Source organism: Ptychodera flava, chromosome 11 (genome assembly GCF_041260155.1).
Source record: "Ptychodera flava strain L36383 chromosome 11, AS_Pfla_20210202, whole genome shotgun sequence".
NCBI lineage: Eukaryota > Metazoa > Hemichordata > Enteropneusta > Ptychoderidae > Ptychodera > Ptychodera flava.
In genome coordinates this window covers 13310501-13330033 of record NC_091938.1, presented here as the reverse complement: position 1 = coordinate 13330033, position 19533 = coordinate 13310501, and the positions used below count along the sequence as shown (strand labels likewise).

At 35.1% G+C, this 19533-nt stretch overlaps 1 protein-coding gene across 1 annotated transcript; it reads left to right on the top strand.

Annotated features, from left to right (window-relative positions):
* The first annotated feature begins 4413 nt into the window (after nt 1-4413).
* On the top strand, nt 4414-17752 carry LOC139143540 (tripartite motif-containing protein 2-like). The gene is made up of 3 exons (XM_070713967.1): nt 4414-5207; nt 10297-15214; nt 16176-17752. Exons 1-2 carry the CDS (start codon nt 4873-4875, stop codon nt 11918-11920), a joined length of 1959 nt encoding a protein of 652 aa, XP_070570068.1. The 5' UTR covers nt 4414-4872; the 3' UTR covers nt 11921-15214; nt 16176-17752.
* Nucleotides 17753-19533: the final 1781 nt, after the last annotated feature.

Sequence of the window (19533 nt, the reverse complement as noted above, 5' to 3'; positions counted from 1 at the left end):
AAACTGTAGATTTGACTTTGTTCATGTGTGTTCATCATGCAGTAGAACAGAGGTGGTTATTTATTATTGTTGTCTTGTAAAATGAAGCCATACCAAATCTACTGCTATTATGAGTTCATAGTCAGTTATACAGTTACAAGAATAAGTGACGTTAATTTGCTGTGGCGATGTTATTTCTGCGGGAACTCTCGCTGTCAGTTTTAAAACAGGAGTGATACGAGTAGAAGTAATTTAACTCTTCGAAGTCCAGGTAATGAAGGAATATTTTAGTTTGAAATTCAGTTGTATTAATGTTGGCATGTGAAAAGCTGAAATTTTCAGCCTTCTTTTGTCTGTAATAATCTCAATAGCAATGTCCAGCATTCAAGAATTTACAATATTTTCAAACTAGTGTGTAGAAAAGGTAGAAATGTCATTTTATGTGATCTCAGTTTTTTATGATCATCAGTGTGAAATTTTCCAACTTCCTGGGGTTAAAAATCCATAATAATGGCAATATCTAATAGCAATAATGCAATTTCTGTACAAAAATGTATCAATCTTTTTAAATGCTGTACATTTGTAGATGTTTACCCCAAGAATGCATCTTATCATCTGTAAGCGGTTTGTGTCGTAAAACAATGTTAATCATGACAAAACTGACACAGATTCCAAATGTATAATTTTTTCAGCAAGAGTGAAGTATACTTGGTTCATACTGAGTACAAATCAACATAATGCTAGGGTGTTCTTTTGATTTCTAAAGCTATGAGAGGTTCCCCTAGGAACACCTGAATTGTTTTCATTAAAAATGATTGGCTTCAGATGTGTTGAATCTATCACTGATCTCTTTGCCGGATAATTTGTCTCGATAAAAAACAATTATAAAGTGGTATTTTTTAAAAGAGTTTGAAAGAAAGAAAACTATCGTGATTGTGAAAGTCATTTCTCTGAAATGTCAGAAAAGTTAAATGTGGAAACGTACCAATCATTTAGGCAAATTATTGAAAGCTAACAAAGGAAGTGTGAAGACAAAGTGAAAAGGGATTGCCAGTTGCACAGCTTTATATCAAAACTCTGTGATAACATTGATGATTTCGTGAATTGAAAAGGAAATTATAAAATTATTTATCAAGTGTGCAGTATGACCATTTTCTGTAAATAGGAAACGACTTCATCTGTATATAGTTTGCTCTAGATTGTATATCTGTTGTGGTTTGTAATATTTATGAAAAAGATTCTTGAAAACTTGGCTTGCAATGTACAACTTTGGTTTAGGAAGCACCATAATACTGTCATTCTATTATAGCAGAAATTCTTTTCTAGAAATGTGACATAGATTGTGCTCACTTTTGGGTTTTTTTGTTTGTCCTGGATGATTATAAGAACTAACCAACTAACTTGTATATTTATTTTTATTTTTACACTGAAAATAGTATGCTCATGTATATACTATTGTTATGTTGAAATGCTTTGGCTAACAATTTTGACAATTTGTCCAAAAAGATTCTTGTATTTGAAATTCTCAGAATTCAAGAGAATACCTTTTACTGAGCACCATCATTCATTCATAAAACAGAAGTATGTATGGATGGCAGTAATGTCCAAGTAAAATTACAAATTTGGAGCCATATTTACACTACAAAAGCTATCGTAGGATAGTATAATACTGCAGTGTAATTTTGGGAAAGCTATCATGATTAAATTTGCTCAGAATCTTTACAGAATCTGATTTGCTCGCAAATTCAACTCATTGCCATTGAAAGTGCTCACTATGTTTCCGTCCCAGCTTGTGTGAAGAGCTATAAATGTATTTACACTGCTCGTTGCTCTGAGCAAATTTGAATAATAATTGGTTTTCTATGTGCACTGTTTTCAAATTTTTACTCATAATTTTCATTTTGAATTTAGGGACATGAACTGTAAAAAAAATGAATTTATAAGTTGCCAGGGTCAGCTCAACCAGACTCAACATGTTGATTTTCAAATCATGTGACAAAATACAAAGAATGTAAATGAAAAAACTGATTGATCAGTCATCACACAACAAAGATTTGTACAGTAGTGCAAAAATGTTCTTCAAACATTTTTCCCATCCGTCTGACAAAGATTTGTAGTCAAAAGTGCCGAGTTTTCTCCCATTCATTATTGTTTATTTCATTAGAATGTTGAAAAATATTTGTATGAGGAAGGTCAAAGTAATTTGCCACACCAAGGTTTTCAAGTCTGTGACAAATTCAAGGATGTTGTTACTCATTGAAGATTTTATTTACTCTATGTCATATGTGAGGTACAAGAACTGATATATAAATACAATGTACGGGAACATACATGTAAATGCCATTTTCATTATCAGAGTTTTCTTGGCTCATATTTCCTTTTTTTCTTTTCCTCTTTGTTTTTGAGCTGTTTGGTAATTTTCTTTTCATAACTACTGCATTTTAGAAATTCCATGAAGAAAAATCTTGTGACATTGTTCAATGTTTTTCGTTTTCATGAAAACCGGGTCAACATCAGAGCTAAAAGGTTATGTAAGGCCTCTCTAAGCGATATCTCTCATATAAGCCACTAAGATGAAGTAATTAGACAAAGACAAATCTTCTACAAGATGGTCTCTTTTAATCATGAAGTTTTTTTATGAAATTCTCAAATATTTGCTTTTTCTGATGACTTCAGTGTATCATAGAAACTGAGAGATGTCAACCTTGTTCCTGTGTTCCCAAGGTCAATCTTCCAAGGCTGGAGAAAGATTGTTCCATTTTGTGAACAGGGGTGTGCAAGTTACATGCCATCTTGATTTTATTTGTAAATATATGTACAGGTGTGCAATTTTTTTTCCTACACTTAAGAAATGTTTGTACATAGTCACATGCTATTACTTCTGTGAATACCACTTGGCAAGATATTTACTATTTAAACTCTGTTATCATTTATTGAAAAGTACGTGTCAAAAGGACAAATATCACTGAAAATAAACTCTAAGAAGCAAAGTGAAACTAGAGTTGCAAAACATTTTGCTTGTTGTTCCTCTTTATCCAGAATGAGTGATTTCAGCTGTCTACTTATATGGCAGCCATAAAGATTACTCATACCAGAGTGGGTCCCGCTAGTATTGTAATGGCAGCCGCCTGTAACTGTTCCAGATACTGCTATATAATCAATATTTATGAAAGACAAATTACACCTCATGGAGTTTCTGATTAATACTTCAAACAGAGTCAGGTGTAAAGAGTTGAGATAAAGCACAGATGTGTAAATAGCTTCCACATATGTATCAATTTTGAAATATTTTCAATTTGATGGAGACACTCAATGTAAGCATGAAATGCTGGTATTATTCAGAATGTGAAAACTAATTATTTGAAGTATGAATGAAATATGTCACCTGATATCTGTACCTATTATTTCTGACTGATGAACCTCATTGAAAAATTCTCTTATTTATGACAATGCCATCAGTGGAGGCATAGTGCTCTAATTTTCATGGAACTTCTATTCATGATCAATATTTGTCAATGAAGATTTCTATCAGCAAACCAAACACAAACCTAATAAATCTAAGCTGTAAATTATCATTTTTAGACATTTCATTTTGGCTGTACAAATATCATTGACAAATGTGTTTTATTCTGTCCTGGTAGCAGAAGTCAGTTATCGAGTGATGCAGATGCCTGGTACTGGTAGGCATTGACCTGTATGCTCACCCCTGAGTAAATATGGCGCGTTCTATATTCCTGATAGAAACAATTGGAATACCGTATTTTGTGCAGTTAGAGAGGGATGGCAGCATGATGAGGACGATGGAATTCATTTCCTTTGTCCTGCTGGGAAAGTTGTCCATCCCCATGTCTAGCAGAGAGGTTGGTAATTGTACAGTAACTTCTCAAACCCGGTGAGATATCTACCAGTGCTGAGCTCGTCCTCTTCTTAGTTACACCACGTACCATATTTGTGAATCAGCAGATAACAGTAACCATACCACATTCTTGGCACAGTTCCATGCAAGTGGACCAGTTCATTGAGAGCAGAGGGGGTTGGGGGCCACATCAGGTGCCAAGTTGTCATGACAATGACAGCCGTCGACCTTATGGTCATTCTGCCAGTTTTATTAGTTTCACCCAATCAGGTTTGAAAGTCATAAATTTCACAATTGCTGTCTGAAACCACTTCAAACAAGAATCTGAAACACAAGATTCTGAGTTGTAAAGACAAATGTATAGCTTGATTAATTCAAAGCTTTGTTATTCCAATTGACTAATTTGAGATATGTGTTCTTTTGTAAATTAAACAATATATTGTAATAAGCAGCAGTGGATTGCAGTTGATAAAATCAGCCAATCACGGTCAAGATAGGAGAGATCATTTACCCTGCATAATAAAAAAAGTGACAGTTGTATAGTGAAATCCAATTGGCTGAGAGTGTATGCCTCACCAAATCTACTGTATTTCCTGCTAACAGAGAAGACACTGTGGAGTGAAAAGGAATTTTGGAAGTTTTCAGGACGATTGGTGTATATATTTATTTTTCAAGTCAACAGTATCTTTACTATTAGTCTTTTTTGTTGTCTGTCAGTTCTGTCAGATTTTTTTATTGGTAGTATACAAGCAAAAAAGTTTCATGTACATATGTCATTTTCAAACACAGGAAGATTTTTAAAATGTCTTTCCTGTCTTTAGAAAGTTTCATATACTATAGTAGCATCCTGCATGTCATGCATGTGCAGTGTGTACTTTATTACCCGGTATCAGGCATTATATCTTTTGCTAGGGTACTTGAAACATGGGTGTGTAACAGTCGGTAAACAGACCGAGGTCAGAGTTCAACACTTAATATTTACCCATGCCCAGTGTAATATTGGGGGAAAAAAACCAGAGCCATAGCGCCTGGCTGTCATGGCCGCTGGAATATCCACCCAACTGCTGGATGAAATCGGAGAGGATTTCCTGACCTGTACCATTTGTTACAGTCAGTTCCGAACTCCGAAAACCCTGCCGTGTCTCCACACGTTCTGCGAGTACTGTCTGATTCCGCTGGTGGCCAAGAATAAGACCCTCAGGTGCCCAACATGCAGGAAGCCGTTTCAGCTGCACAAGGGCGACGTCTCCCAACTCCAGACCAACTTCTTCATCAACAACCTGATGGATTTGCTGCGGAGGAGGCAGAAGGAGGAGAAGGAAAAGATGACGGAGAAAAGCCTGGAGAACAAAGAAGAGATGACCAACAGAAGGTAATATTAACAACGGAAATATGTCCAGTGGTTAGATAAACATCAAGCGGAATTTGCACACAGTGAACCTCTGCTTTGGCGGTACAAGGTCCACTTTTATCTTTGTCAGCTGCCTGTACAGCGTATCTACTCCACAGATAAATACAGTCTTCTGTTGTCAGTTGACGTACTCAGCTTCAGTGTGGACTCTTATGCTGTATACTGTGATGCACTGTAGTCTAGTATATTGTCTGTATTACCTCGGTTTTGTACCATATGAGGGACAGATAGTAGACAAGGTGTTCTCAATCTTGTCGAGATCACACTACCATTCTTTTATCTTTGTGTACAGGTCTGTGTGCTGTTTCTGGCAGCACCCTCAACCAGGTAACAACACACATGCCTGCACGCATAACAACCATTATAATTGTTTTAAATGATGTACAGTACATGTATGGCTGTGGAGTTTTCTTCTCTCATTTCGTACCGTATTGTTTTAGATATAGGTCATACTTTTGTAATGTTATTATTATCAATAGTTTTGAGGATAGATAGGAAAACTGAGAAAAAACCTGCATGTAGTAAAAAGTACAAGAGTTTGATATAATACTGGTTGGACCTTGGGCCCATAGGGGCTTTTTTGTGGGTCTTAGGTTAAACAAAACGGGAAAGTATTGGTTTAACATTTTGAGATCAATGGCCGTTTTTATACATGTACATACATGTACTATATAAAATGCATGGTTTTCTATGTAGCCAAATTAGTTAATTACTGGCAGTACCATCTCATGAATTCAACATAAATTTAAGTTTTTGAGAAGGACTTTTGGGAAATTTTCCTCAAAGTATGCTGTCATTTTTGTACATGTAAAATACTGACAGCATGCAAGTAATTTAAAGTTTTGTTATAAATAAATACCAACTGCAGTAAAAAGTAAAATATATCAAATGTTTGAATAAAGTCTAACACAGGAAAATTGCCTTCTTTGATGTAATTTAGGCTTTCCACAGTTTGAACGTGACTGGCTTGACCTTAGTACTGAGATGTTGCTGTATTTTATCTACAAGGGTATCTGTGATTATGAAAATTAAATAGAACACTGCATTGTCCAAGGTCAAAGGACAGGATATGGCTTTAAACAGTGGGTTTTCACATGTGACGACAAAATTTCTTCATTTCTCAATGATAAAACAAACAATAGTATTGAATCCTCTTTTGTCTTATTTGACACAAAGAGTGTGCAGCCATGAAATGTCTTTTTTACTATAATAGCAGATTGTCACATAATTATTTCAGTCACTATTTTCAACTTTACATTGAACTGTTTTGGCCCTGTAGTGCAAAAATGAGCAGACACATCTCATGTTTTAGTTTAATTTCAGTTAAATATCATGATTACATTACTCAATCTACAAATAAGAGGTCCATTGATATGCCTTACGAATAGTTGCTTGCTGAAAACAAAATTCAGTATTAAAATTGGAGTTTGAAAAAAATTTCGAAAAAACTTATACCTAGTGCATAGACATGTTGAAAGTGGAATTTAATATCACAAATCTTTCATAGAAACAGTAAGTTTCAGGATTTTGTTTCATGTCAATGAATTACTTATTAATGTAAAGTTCTGGTGAAAAAAAGTTTATCATGAGAAGTTTAAGCAATAGAGAACAATACATTACATGTAATTGGAAAAATTACCATCAGACGTCCAGGCAGGACACTTTCCAAATTTTTCTGTCCAAGCAAGATAATGCTTGCCCTATATCTCACATACTGTACACCACGATACCTTGACTGTGATTTCAGCAAACAAAAAACCAACATTGATTTCCACCTCTACAGTGACCTTGTAACTATAATTTCACCTATCCGGCCAAAAATTTACCATTTTCTGTGTTTGATGGTTAATTATTTGATATTGCTAAATTACAAATCTATCCGCTGGAGTCCTTTGTTTTCCAAAGAGAATTTCATTTGGCTTTAAATTTTTTCCTTTGATTAGAAACATGGAAGCAAAACCCACCACTCATGTTATCAGTAAAGATACACACTTCAACTCACATGACCTTCAAAAACTCATAAAAGGTGGTTTTATGAATCATTGAAGGAAGAATTTACCCTTGGTTTTATTCCATTGACATTGAAATTCCAGAGTTGCATGCCTTTTGTGTTTGCTGAGACTGATTAAAGTTTTATTCTATTTTTTCACTGTGCACTTCTTTGTAAGGTCAAAAATCTTCATATGGCTGCACCCGTATACTCTAGAGAGACAGGGTCTGTGCTCAACAACAGAATGAGTTTGCAGCTGTTCTCACGTCATGAATTATCTTTTTCTCAGTCCTTCAGTTTATATGTACCTGTGTTTAATGTGAAAAATTTTAAACTTTTAAAATGATCAATCGTTTGGTTAACATTGTTGGCATTGTGTGTATCCAATTTAGACAAAGCAGATAATGGTTCCCACCATGTTGTGAACTAATTTTTTTCAGTGTGATTTTAAAGTTTTTTTTCTATTGTTGCTTAATATAGCTATGTCATAAGCTTATATGTAAGTGTATTTAAAATCTTTCTTCAAAATCCCTCAATATTTAGTTTACAATGCTAATCATTGCTCATGCACTCACAGGACATAGCGATGAGTTTTTGTGTCTGTGAGGTTATAGGCTGGTACACTTACTGTTGTCAAACTTGTAACATTGGAATGTGTGGAACACCGTTGTGTTTCTGATTACCAAAGGGCATTCCTCCAGCATGGCACATCATCTCGACATGTCTGCTAGCTTTTAATGGTCCATAAGTATTTTAGTAGCTCACAACCAGTGAATGGAATCTACCCACGAATCTCAATCTAAAGATTACCCTTTAAACTATCTATTAGTTTGCACTTCAAAATTTTGTATAGATAGATATGAAAAAGGGATTTTACAATGATTTTTTAGCTCCCATAGCCATATGTATATATGGCAATGGAAGCTATTCTTATAGGCTAGGAAAATGTCTGTATGTATGTATGTCTGTATGTCTGTATGTCTGTATGTCTGTATGTCTGTCCGTCAACATCAAAAACTCCAAACCGCTGCACATTTCATCTTGATATTTGGTGTGTACATGGATGATGGGCTGTAGATGAGATTTTGTTCAAATGAAATTGTCATTGCCAAAAATATGCAAATTAGTGCCAAAAAAGGCGTTTTCGGTAAAAAATCTCCTTCTTCATAACCGCTGGTCAGACAGCTTTGATATTTGGTATACAGGTCCCTAGCGATAACCCAACTTGGATTTGTTCAAATTGTGATGAAATATGCAAATCTGTATTTTTAAGGAATTTTTTTGTCATTTTTGGTCAAAAATTTATTTCATCAAAACCGCTTGTCTGACAGCTTTGATATTTGGTATACAGGTCCCAAGGGATAGCCCAACTTTGATTTGTTCAAATTGTGATGAAATAAGCAAATCTGTATTTTTAAGGAATTTTTTTGTCATTTTTGGTCAAAAATTATTTCATCAAAACCGCTCGTCTGACAGCTTTGATATTTGGTATACAGGTCCCTAGGGATAGCCCAACTTGGATTTGTTCAAAATGTAATGAAATAAGCCAATCTGTATTTTTAAGGAATTTTTTTGTCATTTTTGGTCAAAAATTTATTTCATCAAAACCGCTCGTCTGACAGCTTTGATATTTGGTATACAGGTCCCTAGGGATAGCCCAACTTGGATTTGTTCAAATTGTGATGAAATAAGCAAATCTGTATTTTTAAGGAATTTTTTTGTCATTTTTGGTCAAAAATTTATTTCATCAAAACCGCTCGTCTGACAGCTTTGATATTTGGTATACAGGTTCCTACAGATAAACTAAATATGATATACAGAATATATGATGAAATCTGCAATTTTGTATTTTTGGTGCAATTTTTGCCAATTTTGGTCAAAAAATGTTTTTCTCAAAAACTACTTGTCTGATGCCTTTGATATTTGGTATACAGGTTCCTGGGGGTTCTCTTAGTGTGATATAGTGAAATTTGATGAAATCTTCAATTTTTGTATTTTTGGGTCAGTTTTTGCCGTTTTTGGTCAAAATATTTGTTTCTCAAAAGTTACTCATGTGATAGCTTTGATATTTGGTATACATTTTTATACATAATTATGATGAAATCATCAATTTTGTATTTTTGCAGCTAATTTTGCCATTTTAGGTCAGGCCATCCCGAAATGAGCTATCAAAGATCTCAACCTTCTTCATCAATACATATGTCACAAAACGTTGCTCTCTTTATAACACAGCAGAGCTCTGTCGACCATTGGGTCGTTTGTTGGCTCCCATAGCCATATGTATATATGTTTACAAGTTTACATTTTATTGAAAATCTCAATAGCCACTGAGCAGATTAGATGAAAAATTAGCATGTAAGTACTTTGGGCTGACCTGAAATGATTGTGCACATCTTGGGTCAGTATCTTGGACTTGCTATTTTTCATGAATTTTTTTGTAATTTTCTCCCATTTTTGGTCAAAAAATCTTCTTCTCTGAAACCACAAGTCTGATTGATTTGAAACTTGGTATGGAAGTGCATAGGAGTGACCTTTCTCAAATCTGGGCAAATCGTTGTGAAATTTGCATATTTGCATTTTTTGGCTATTTTTTTCATTTTTGATCAAAAATTTTTTTTAACTCTGAAACCACACGTCCGATTGAGTTGAAACTTAGTGTAGAGGTTTTTACGGGTGACGTCAGTAAGATTTGATCAAATTCTGGTGAAATTTGTATAATTTTATTTTATTGGGGGAATTGTTTCTATTTGTGATAAAAAATCTTTTAGCTTGATTTTAGCTTGTTTTGATAACTATATGGGAGCGACCAGTGACATTGTCACTATTTTTTCATTTATGGTTACCATTTATTACATTTGTGGTTCGTGTTTTATTACATTTATGGTTGATTTTTGTTACATTTATGGGCGATATTACATTTTTGGGTGCATTTTATTTAATCTGTTAATTGTCTTTTGTCTAGACATACATTGGTATTTACATTACTCTAATTATTCCATGGATATGCCAGAGTGGTAGCATTTTGTGTTATTTATTGAGTATATTTTAATTTATTTTCAGATCGAGAATAGAATATGACTCATGGGATACATCAGAAGACTACCTGGATCTGCTCCAGGTGAAGATGAAGGAATTGAAGATGAAAGAGCAGGAAATCTGCGACAGCATCACTTCGGCGGAGATGATAAAGTCAGACCTTGAGGAGAAACTGAGGGAGGAAGAAGACAAAGTGGAGGACATTGCCGAAGAGGTGATGATGAAAGTGGCAAATGAGAAGGAGAGGGTTTCGGCTGAGCTGAATGCAAATTATGAGCCAAAGGAGAAAATACTGCAGGATTACATTGTGAAGATGGAGAAAGTGCGAAGTGATATCGCGAGTACGTCTAGTTACGTAGAAACGATGATGTGTCACGGTAACACCAATAAGCTGTTGTCGACCCAGCAGGTGACCATGAAGTGTATGGAGCAGTTGATTTCCCTGGATATCAAGCTGCAGACCGGCGAGGACTTGTTGATCTTCAAGGCCAAGGAGGACTTCTCGGAGCTGGGAATGCTGGGATCGTTGAAATCGGATGTGAATGCGTCCAAGTACAAAGTGAGCGTTAAAAACGTGCCCGATCAGCTCATGAAAGGGGAGTCGGTGAACCTTATCATGACAATCAGGAACCCAGAAGGTAAAGTGGTCACGCCCCTCGTGGAAGTTGTAGCAAAGTTACAAACCCCCGACAGACCCGCAGATATCATTCAAGCAGTTGATAACAGAAATGGCACGCAGACTCTGACAGTGTATGGAGAAACCGAAGGCAAGTATAGACTGGAGATCACCATGGCTGGTAAGCCAATCCCCGGGTCACCGTTTAAATTTCCAGTGGTCAAGGGACTGGTCAAGAGATTGGGCACATTCGGCTTTGGGGAAGGTCAGTTCAATGACCCCTGGGGAATTACAATTAACAGGGATGGAAACATCGTCACTGCTGACCGAGGGAACAAGAGAGTGCAGGTGATTGACTGGGATGGGAACTGTCAAAAGATCTTTCAGTTCCGGTCACTTCTCAATAAAGTGTTCTGTCCCTGTGATGTGGCGGTGTCCGATAACCTGCTGTTCAGCCTCGATGTCAACAACAAGCAAGTTATCGTCAGCGACGAAAACGGGCATCGAATCAGATGTTTCGGACAGAATGAACTCAAGAAGCCGAAGGCAATCGCCATCAGCCCTCTCGATGGCTCTGTGTATGTAACGGACAGGGCGTACAACAACTCGTACATACGAATCTACTCACAAGACGGAAGCTTCGCCAGATCCATCAAGTTCAGAGGAAAGCCAACTGACTGCTGCTTCAACAGCGAGGGCATTCTCTACGTTACGGATAAAACGGTCCTCGACTACCAGGGCGTCAAAGTCTTTGACTCCAATTCCAGATATTTACGCAAGATTCGGGATATCGGTAAAGTCCCACTGTTCAACAACCCAAGAGGGGTTGCTGTGGATGAGGACGGATATATTTACGTGTGTGACGAGCACCGAATCATGAAATTAAGCAGCACAGGGGATTTCGTCTGTCGGATCGACAGTCGCAATGATGGACTCTCGTATCCGTCTGGAATCGTTGTCACTCGCACTTCGCCAAAGAAACTGGTTGTTGCTGACAAGGGAAACCACTGCATCAAAGTGTATGTCTTGTAAACGGCCATCTCAGAGAACAAACATTTCTCTCCAACGACAGAAACATGCTGTCTTTGGAAAATATGTCGGCCATGACGACAGCAGATTTAGAATACAAATACAATGTATAGGTGGACAGCAGTGTTGAAAGAGAGCAACTATGTTCAAGAGTGTCCCTAGAAATGTCACAAAAATAGTGGCAACGCCTGTTGTGACAGGAAAATTCGTAGTAGCTTAGTAAAGTTCATATTTAAATGTATCCCCCTTGCACAGGTATGCAAGAACATGCGAACTCCATACCCCCCTGAAGTTGTTGAACTCATTTTCAAAACCTCTGATGTCTTCCCGTCAGACAAATAGTGTAATGTGACTGTAATTATCCATGTTGCAGACATGAAGCCACAAAATCACAGGTTTATTAACCATTTTGTGGCATCAGTAGTCACCCTTATGCCTCTATATATTCTTATTCATTTCCACCATTTGGAATAATGAGTTTATATACCTGTAGCTGTTAACTGAATGTGGCATCAAAGAGTTACTTGCCCCATTACTACCAAAGTTTAACACTTTTTTTACAACCTTTATGTAGCTCCTATTTTCCGGTCACACTTTTTTAGTTAAAATGTATTTTTCACAAGTCACCTAATCATAGCACTTACCACTGCATGATATTTTGTTCTAAATATTCATTTACAAAGTAGAGTTAGAACTAAAAGCCATTGTAAGCACTGAGCTTGCTCAAGCTTCAATCTATTTATTCATTATCTTCTTCAACAACTATGATCACTTGTAAGCTGATATACATTTTCTATCAGATGATGTAGGCTGGGCCCAAGTCAAAATTTCAGTAAAGAGATCTGTAAATTCAATGAAAATGTAAAATATTGATAAAGTTGTGAATGAAGTTTACAGAATCTTCTTTATATGAAGATAATTGCTTGATATTTCTTTTAACATTTCATTGGAATCTGAGATTTCCACCAATTTTTCTGTTTTCAGGTTAACAGTAACTATAGCTAAGCCCCATTAGCTGTATCTTTTTGAGTTTTTTTAATAAGATGGTTTGAAATCAAATGCAACTTATGTTTAAGGAAATGTAACCATATGATGTTTTTCAAAACATTGGTGATGAACACACAACTAAATAATTTTTTTGAGTCACAACTCAAATATGGCCGCTGCAAATTTATGTGTAAACTGCAGAATTTAATCGACCAAATGTGAATCCAAAGGATTAAAATAGTGACATTTTCAAAGACAATGTGGCGTAATAAAGGAACCCATAACATTTCTCTGAAGATTGGATGGCATTTGTTTGGTCAGTAAAATGCAAAAATATACAGCCAATGGGGCTTTAATAGTTTAACTATATTGCATGAGTACATGCACAGATAGTGTTGGTGACATGACAACTTATCATGAATATGCAAATTATCTGGAAGTCCAGGTTATTAAAGGTAAATACATGTATGACAATGTTTACAAATGGTACTTCTCAGATACAGCACTGAAGTCTTACAACTACTTTAATTGTTATAGTTTTGTGTACTTAACATGGCGCTAATAATGACATTTCTGGCTTGCCCTATGTATGCAAATGCAAATACTTTGTCAAGATTTCACAAATCAATGATTGCAGAGAATGCGTTTGATCCCGTTCACAAGTAAAATTTTTTTTTTTGTAGGAAACTACCAAAAAATAAATGTTAACTCAACACTATGTCTTCCATTTACAAAAACACATGATTATAACGTTGTGATGTATGTAAATCCTTTTTTAGAAAAGAACTGGCTGATTTGCTGGACAAACATCAATTAATGCACATTAATATTGTTAAAAGCAAAATGGAAACATTCAAACAGTACTACTCTAAATTGAGTTTTAACACTACATTAACAAGTCTTTCTAATATTAATATGAAATATGGGAATCTTGCAGAATTAATAGTACCACGAGTAACATGAAAAATATTAGATTAACCTTTGTCTCCTACCATGATGTTTCACTTCAGTGATTTCACTTTTCAATTCAGATTGAATCATTAGACAAAAGACTATGTTCATTTGCATGTATGGCTTGTATGATGAGTATGAACTGTTATAGATATTGTCATCTACCTCAATGCTACTAAGTACCCAATGCAATGTAACCCGAGTAATTTCCTACATAAATTTGTTGATAATGCATTTTCTATCCTTTTGCTCTCACATTAGTCAGCATGAAAGGAAAAAATTGAAAAAGATCTTATCATTTGCTTTATCTGATCGGCAAATTTCCAGAACAGCAGAGATGAAAATGCCAAGTTAACCCTTTGAGTGCCAAAGTCGATTTTTATTGCCTTTATACAATATAACGCCACTAACTTCTTTCAGATCTACACAATTTTTTTCTGATTTTTCCCAAATTTTGGTCAAAAAGTGTAGGCCATGAAAATTTACGTCCATTCGGTCCAAAATCATGGACAAAATTACAGAAAAATTCATAGCAATAGGTAAAATGTTGCCCGAATTTTTTTGGAAAAATTACAGTACTCAAAGGGTTAATATATCCTTTTCATACTCTACCTTTCTTCAATGTGTCACATTTCTTATGATCAACAAGTCATATATGCTTCACTTTGTTGGGGTAACCATAAAGTCATTCTGTTTTAATTTCACAGTTTAATAAATGCTGGCAGTTTGGTTCTGTGTGCAATGATTTTACACATTTTCCTCATGTTGGAATTGTTTAAAATTCTCCTCAAGGAAAGAATCAGTAAATGTATGATAGGAAAAAATGGGCAAATGTAGAATCTGCATAGTCTGCATTTGCATAAATATGAACATTAAAGTCGAGGGTCAAAGATCAGTTTAGTTCAACTTAGATATTCTTGCCTGATTATGTGGTATGCATGCCACAACTTATCATGCCTTTCAAAATTAAAAAAAGAACATTGGCTTTTGTCAATTTTTATATTTGACATTTGCAATGAGTTGGAACTTCTAAAAGAGCAATAATCTGTATCAATTATATTTTTTTCCATTTTGTAGAAAAATACATTAGGTATCAAAATTACATGATTGAATAGAATCAGGTCCATAGTTTGATGTTGTGGATAATTGTTGAAGTGCTTTGGTGGCCATTTAGTGATTGCACAGCAGGTACTGAGAATAAACACAGCAGCTTCCCATATGAAACAAGTTATCGAAAGAATATTACTACCAGCAAGTGAGGACAGTTCTTCAAAGCACTGTTTATAGGTGTAACTTTTGATGTATCTTCCAATATTTTTTACCTTTTTGTAAACTGCTGTTTCTCTTTTTGCTCTTAAGGTAGCGGTAAAGGCTAGAGCGTCAGTTATAAACTTCAATAAAACTATTAAAACATGAAAGAAGTCAACATTCTCTGTGGAATAAAAAAACTAGACATTTGGGGTCATAAGCATTGCAGAGTTATAGCCCATTGAAACTTCTGAAAAACTGACCAAATAAGAGGAAGTTGGGGAGTCCTTAGTGTATTAACTATGGTAGAGGTCCCCTAGCTTTTAAAAAAATGTTTGAAAAGGGAAAGTCATTTTTTACTGTTTTTTAGGAAAGTTTGACAAGGCAGTGCTTGCATTCAGAATGCGTGACTGCTATTATAAATGCATTTTTAGATTCTTTGAGTGTCAAAGAGGTGTCAAAAGTGAGATTAACCAAAAAGACTGCTCTTTGACTTCAAAAGAGGGGTGCAAATATGGCTTGTTTCAACAATTTTGACAGAATAACAGTTTTCCTACATAATTTTATACCAATTAAATCCAACCTTTGAAATGAGATATGGACATGGAATTTTTACAGCCTATAACAAGGTTACAGATAAGATTTGTACGGCACAATTTTCCTGTATTTGAAGTACTTTTTGAAAAATCACATTTTGAAATTTGAAAGAATTTTTAATAATTTTTTGATATGTAAACCCATGTAAAATCATAAAAACAAATTTTATTTACAAATCCTGCCGTACAAATCTTACAATTAATAGTGTCAACATATTTATAACTAATTTGGTAATATTAATTTATTATTAAATTGAAAGATGTAAAAAAAATATGAAAAATTAAATTTTAATATTGATTGGTGTCATATTTCAAAATTATGGCTACAACATACAATTTTTATATCTTTGGAGAAAGTATTAACTAAGGAGTTATCCTGAAAATTTGAACTAAATATCTTGATTCTAACACTTGAAACTTGACATTAACTCTGAGAAAAGAATTGGTGCAAAAATAGCCTTTACCGCTACCTTAAGATCATGTCAAAATGGTAGTGTTCAGCTTGTCACCACAGCCTGTATGTGTGAAATGTGCAAAGTAATTGTTGACAACAGAACTTTAGTCCAGACTTGAATTCCTGTGTCAATATTAACCCTTTGAGTGCTGTAATTTTTCCCACCAAAATTTTAGTGCAACATTTTACCAATTTTTATGAATTTTTCTGTAATTTTTTTGATAATTTTGAACCAAATGGTCATTACATTTTATCGGCTACAGTTTCTTATCAAAATTTTGGCAGAAATCTTTAAAAATTTGACTTGCATTTATTTTTTAAAGGCGACAAAAATTGACTTTGGCGATCAAAGGGTTAAATAGCACTGCATGCATTCTATACACAACACCTATTGTATTTGCAAGGCTAATTAATACCACTCTTTAGGAAGACAATTGAAAACAAAATCTGTTTCATAGAACAAAAATAGAGAATCCCCTTGAAGGAATACATACGGAATAATTGAAAGAGTGATGCTATTGGAAGCTGCACATAAAAAACTGGTTTGTGTTGTAGGCATATTTAGTGAGTAGAGTGAGTAGATCAGATCATAGATATGATTCCTAGAACTTAGTCTCTGTACATTTTTACAATAAGCACAGTTCTTTCATAGCAACAAGATTTCATATTTTATAAAAGTTATGCATATAATTGTATTAGCTGCCTGTAACGTGTTTCACCATATTGAAAAAGTACTGTTTCTTGATCATGTGACTTTTTTACAGTCAAAAAATGTATTATTGGTATTTCAAAAGTCATTTACTGCACTGTTGTTTAGATAATTTCTGTATAACATACACCTATCAAAAGATTATATGTAGAATTTTTACAGCATCATTGCACATTTTGAAATGTACCGGTATTGTAGAGAAAGTTCATTTGAACTGATGTAATAGGTGCATGTTTATCCAATTTCAATATGCAATATATTTCATCTAAACTTCGTTTAGCACAAGGTTTACTGTTCGATATTTTAAATGGTTCTGTTCCAGAACAAAAGCATGCGTGGTGTTCTTCTCGACTCAATATGCCCAATAGATCACATGATGGCGGTACAAACAAACCCAAGTGTACAAGCTAGCGCAGATGGAATTATACATATTTCTATGTAGGTTTGACATGTAGGTTTGTTGTACCATAATTGGTACATTCAAATTCTGCGTTTAACCTAAACATATTCTGATGCAACAAAAAGAACTTAATTTCCTGTTCTACAATACATGTAACTAACATTTCACAACAATTTTGAATACCATTTCTTTGACCAAAAAAATAGACGTGATGGAACTGAAATATTTGAACCAGACAGTGATTAAATACAATGTCCAAACAAATGCTGGCCAATCTCTGTTATCTATGCACAGATGGAAATTTATACTCTGTTGTCATTGTACATTTGTCATGGAAATAGAATAAAATATCATGTACAAATAGAATGTGATAAGCCACTAGGAATCATACAATCACTTTAATATGAGTATGAATATTTTGTAGGAAACATGCACAGTAAGTCATATTTTCACCACAAAATTTGAATAAAAAGATTTATTCATACCACAATATCAGTAATAACTCAAAATTTTGTGATGTTGCAGTCAATACACTACATCAATACATCCAAGTATTTCATGTCATGAGAAAATGCACAGAACATTTGTGTCCTATTAGTGGGAAAAGATGGAATTGCAGGGCAATTAATTAACTTAAAGTGTTTAATTGTAAGGGCTTTGGTATCTATCACTTTTTTCATCATTTGATACAATCACCAGGAAAACATTTTGAACAGTTTCATACAAAGACTTTGGCAATTTGCAGAAATTTGTGAATCTCTATCATGTTCCATAAATAGCTATGCCCCAATACCCTAATGTCCTGCATGGAAGTCAAACTTCATCATAGAAAATGCTACATAAGATCAAAATGTGATGGAACATGGATTACTGAATTAGATTTTGGGGTTTTTTCACTCGAGTCCGTAATTGACTTTAAAACTCAACTAACAGCAAACTATCCTAGATTATTAGTCGTGTTGTTGTTGTTGTTGTTGTTGTTATTGTTGACCAATAAAATTCAACGAAGATAATTGTTGTGATTGTTTCAAACACAATGTAGATGTCATAAGAAACGCTACAAGGACACTACACCCGTGACCACTTTACTGTTGATCAAGCCCACGTGATACAGTCAGAAATTCTGCTTGTCTATGAAGAGAGTGTACGTTGGCATAGAGTTACATCGGGTCAAAGAATGAAAGTATCCTTGTTGTAGTGACCTTTCTTCTGACATCTACATTGGGTTTGAAATAAACCACAACAAATGTCTTCGTCGAATTTTATTGGTCAACAATAACAACACGACTAATAAACATAAACAACAATACAAACAACAACAACAACAACCAGATTTCTGGGTTCCTTATAACGGTACCAGAGACACACCGAACTGGACGAGTATAATCTATTGCCGCCAGGAGAGTTTCCTGCCTCTGGAGGGCGTATGTCAAAGTGATACCAATTTAAAATCGTAGCGGTTGAGGGACCGTGGGGTACTATGGCTCTGTGCTGGTTTGTTTGCGAGTTGGTTTATTTGATCCATATGATTTGTTCAAAAGCATCAATAAAGAGTTGTATTTATTTTCATGTTTGTTTGTCAAAAAAGAGCTGTTTTTGTTTATTGGTTCACAAGCATATTAACAAATGATGCTTGCTAAAAATTTCATATACAATCCAACGTATGCCATAAATAGATGCTTTCTTTGCTATAAGCACAGTCGTTTGGTGGGCTATTCAGCTCTGGGACCATTCAACCCATAGACGAGTACACTCGTCTATGGGTGGAATAGTCCCAGAGCTGAACGACTGTGCTATAAGGAGTAAATACTTCTGTGTCCTCCACGTTTTAATGCAAGAACACACTCACTTTACATCCTTGGGTGCACATTGAGGGAGTATCTCTCCGATAAAATGTCGCATGGCATGGATACTACCGAATATAAATAGTAAAGCAGTGGTTCCAATCAACCTCTACAAATCACTCGAGACCGTTTCAGGTCAGAACCCACACCTGGGCGATTCTCTAGAAAGCATGACTCCTCATTGAGTAGGGTACGGTGTCGCAATTGCCAGGTAGCTTTATAGTATTCAACTGGTACAGTTAAATATATTCCATTACCTCTACATGGCCATTCAAGCTATTCCGAATCTCCAAATGACACTTTAAAAATAACCATCTGGAAATGGCTACCAGCTAACCTGAGCTGCGGTGAGTTAAGGCCTGACACGTCAACAGTAACAGGGTATTAGCTTAGAGAATGGTCGGTTTCTTCGACTATTGGGGAGGGG

Coding starts and splice junctions, on each gene's coding strand:
- LOC139143540 (XM_070713967.1), top strand. CDS start 4,873: ATGGCCGCTGGAATATCCACCCAACTGCTGGATGAAATCGGAGAGGAT. Junction 5,208..10,296: donor GAAGAGATGACCAACAGAAG/GTAATATTAACA, acceptor ATTTATTTTCAG/ATCGAGAATAGAATATGACT.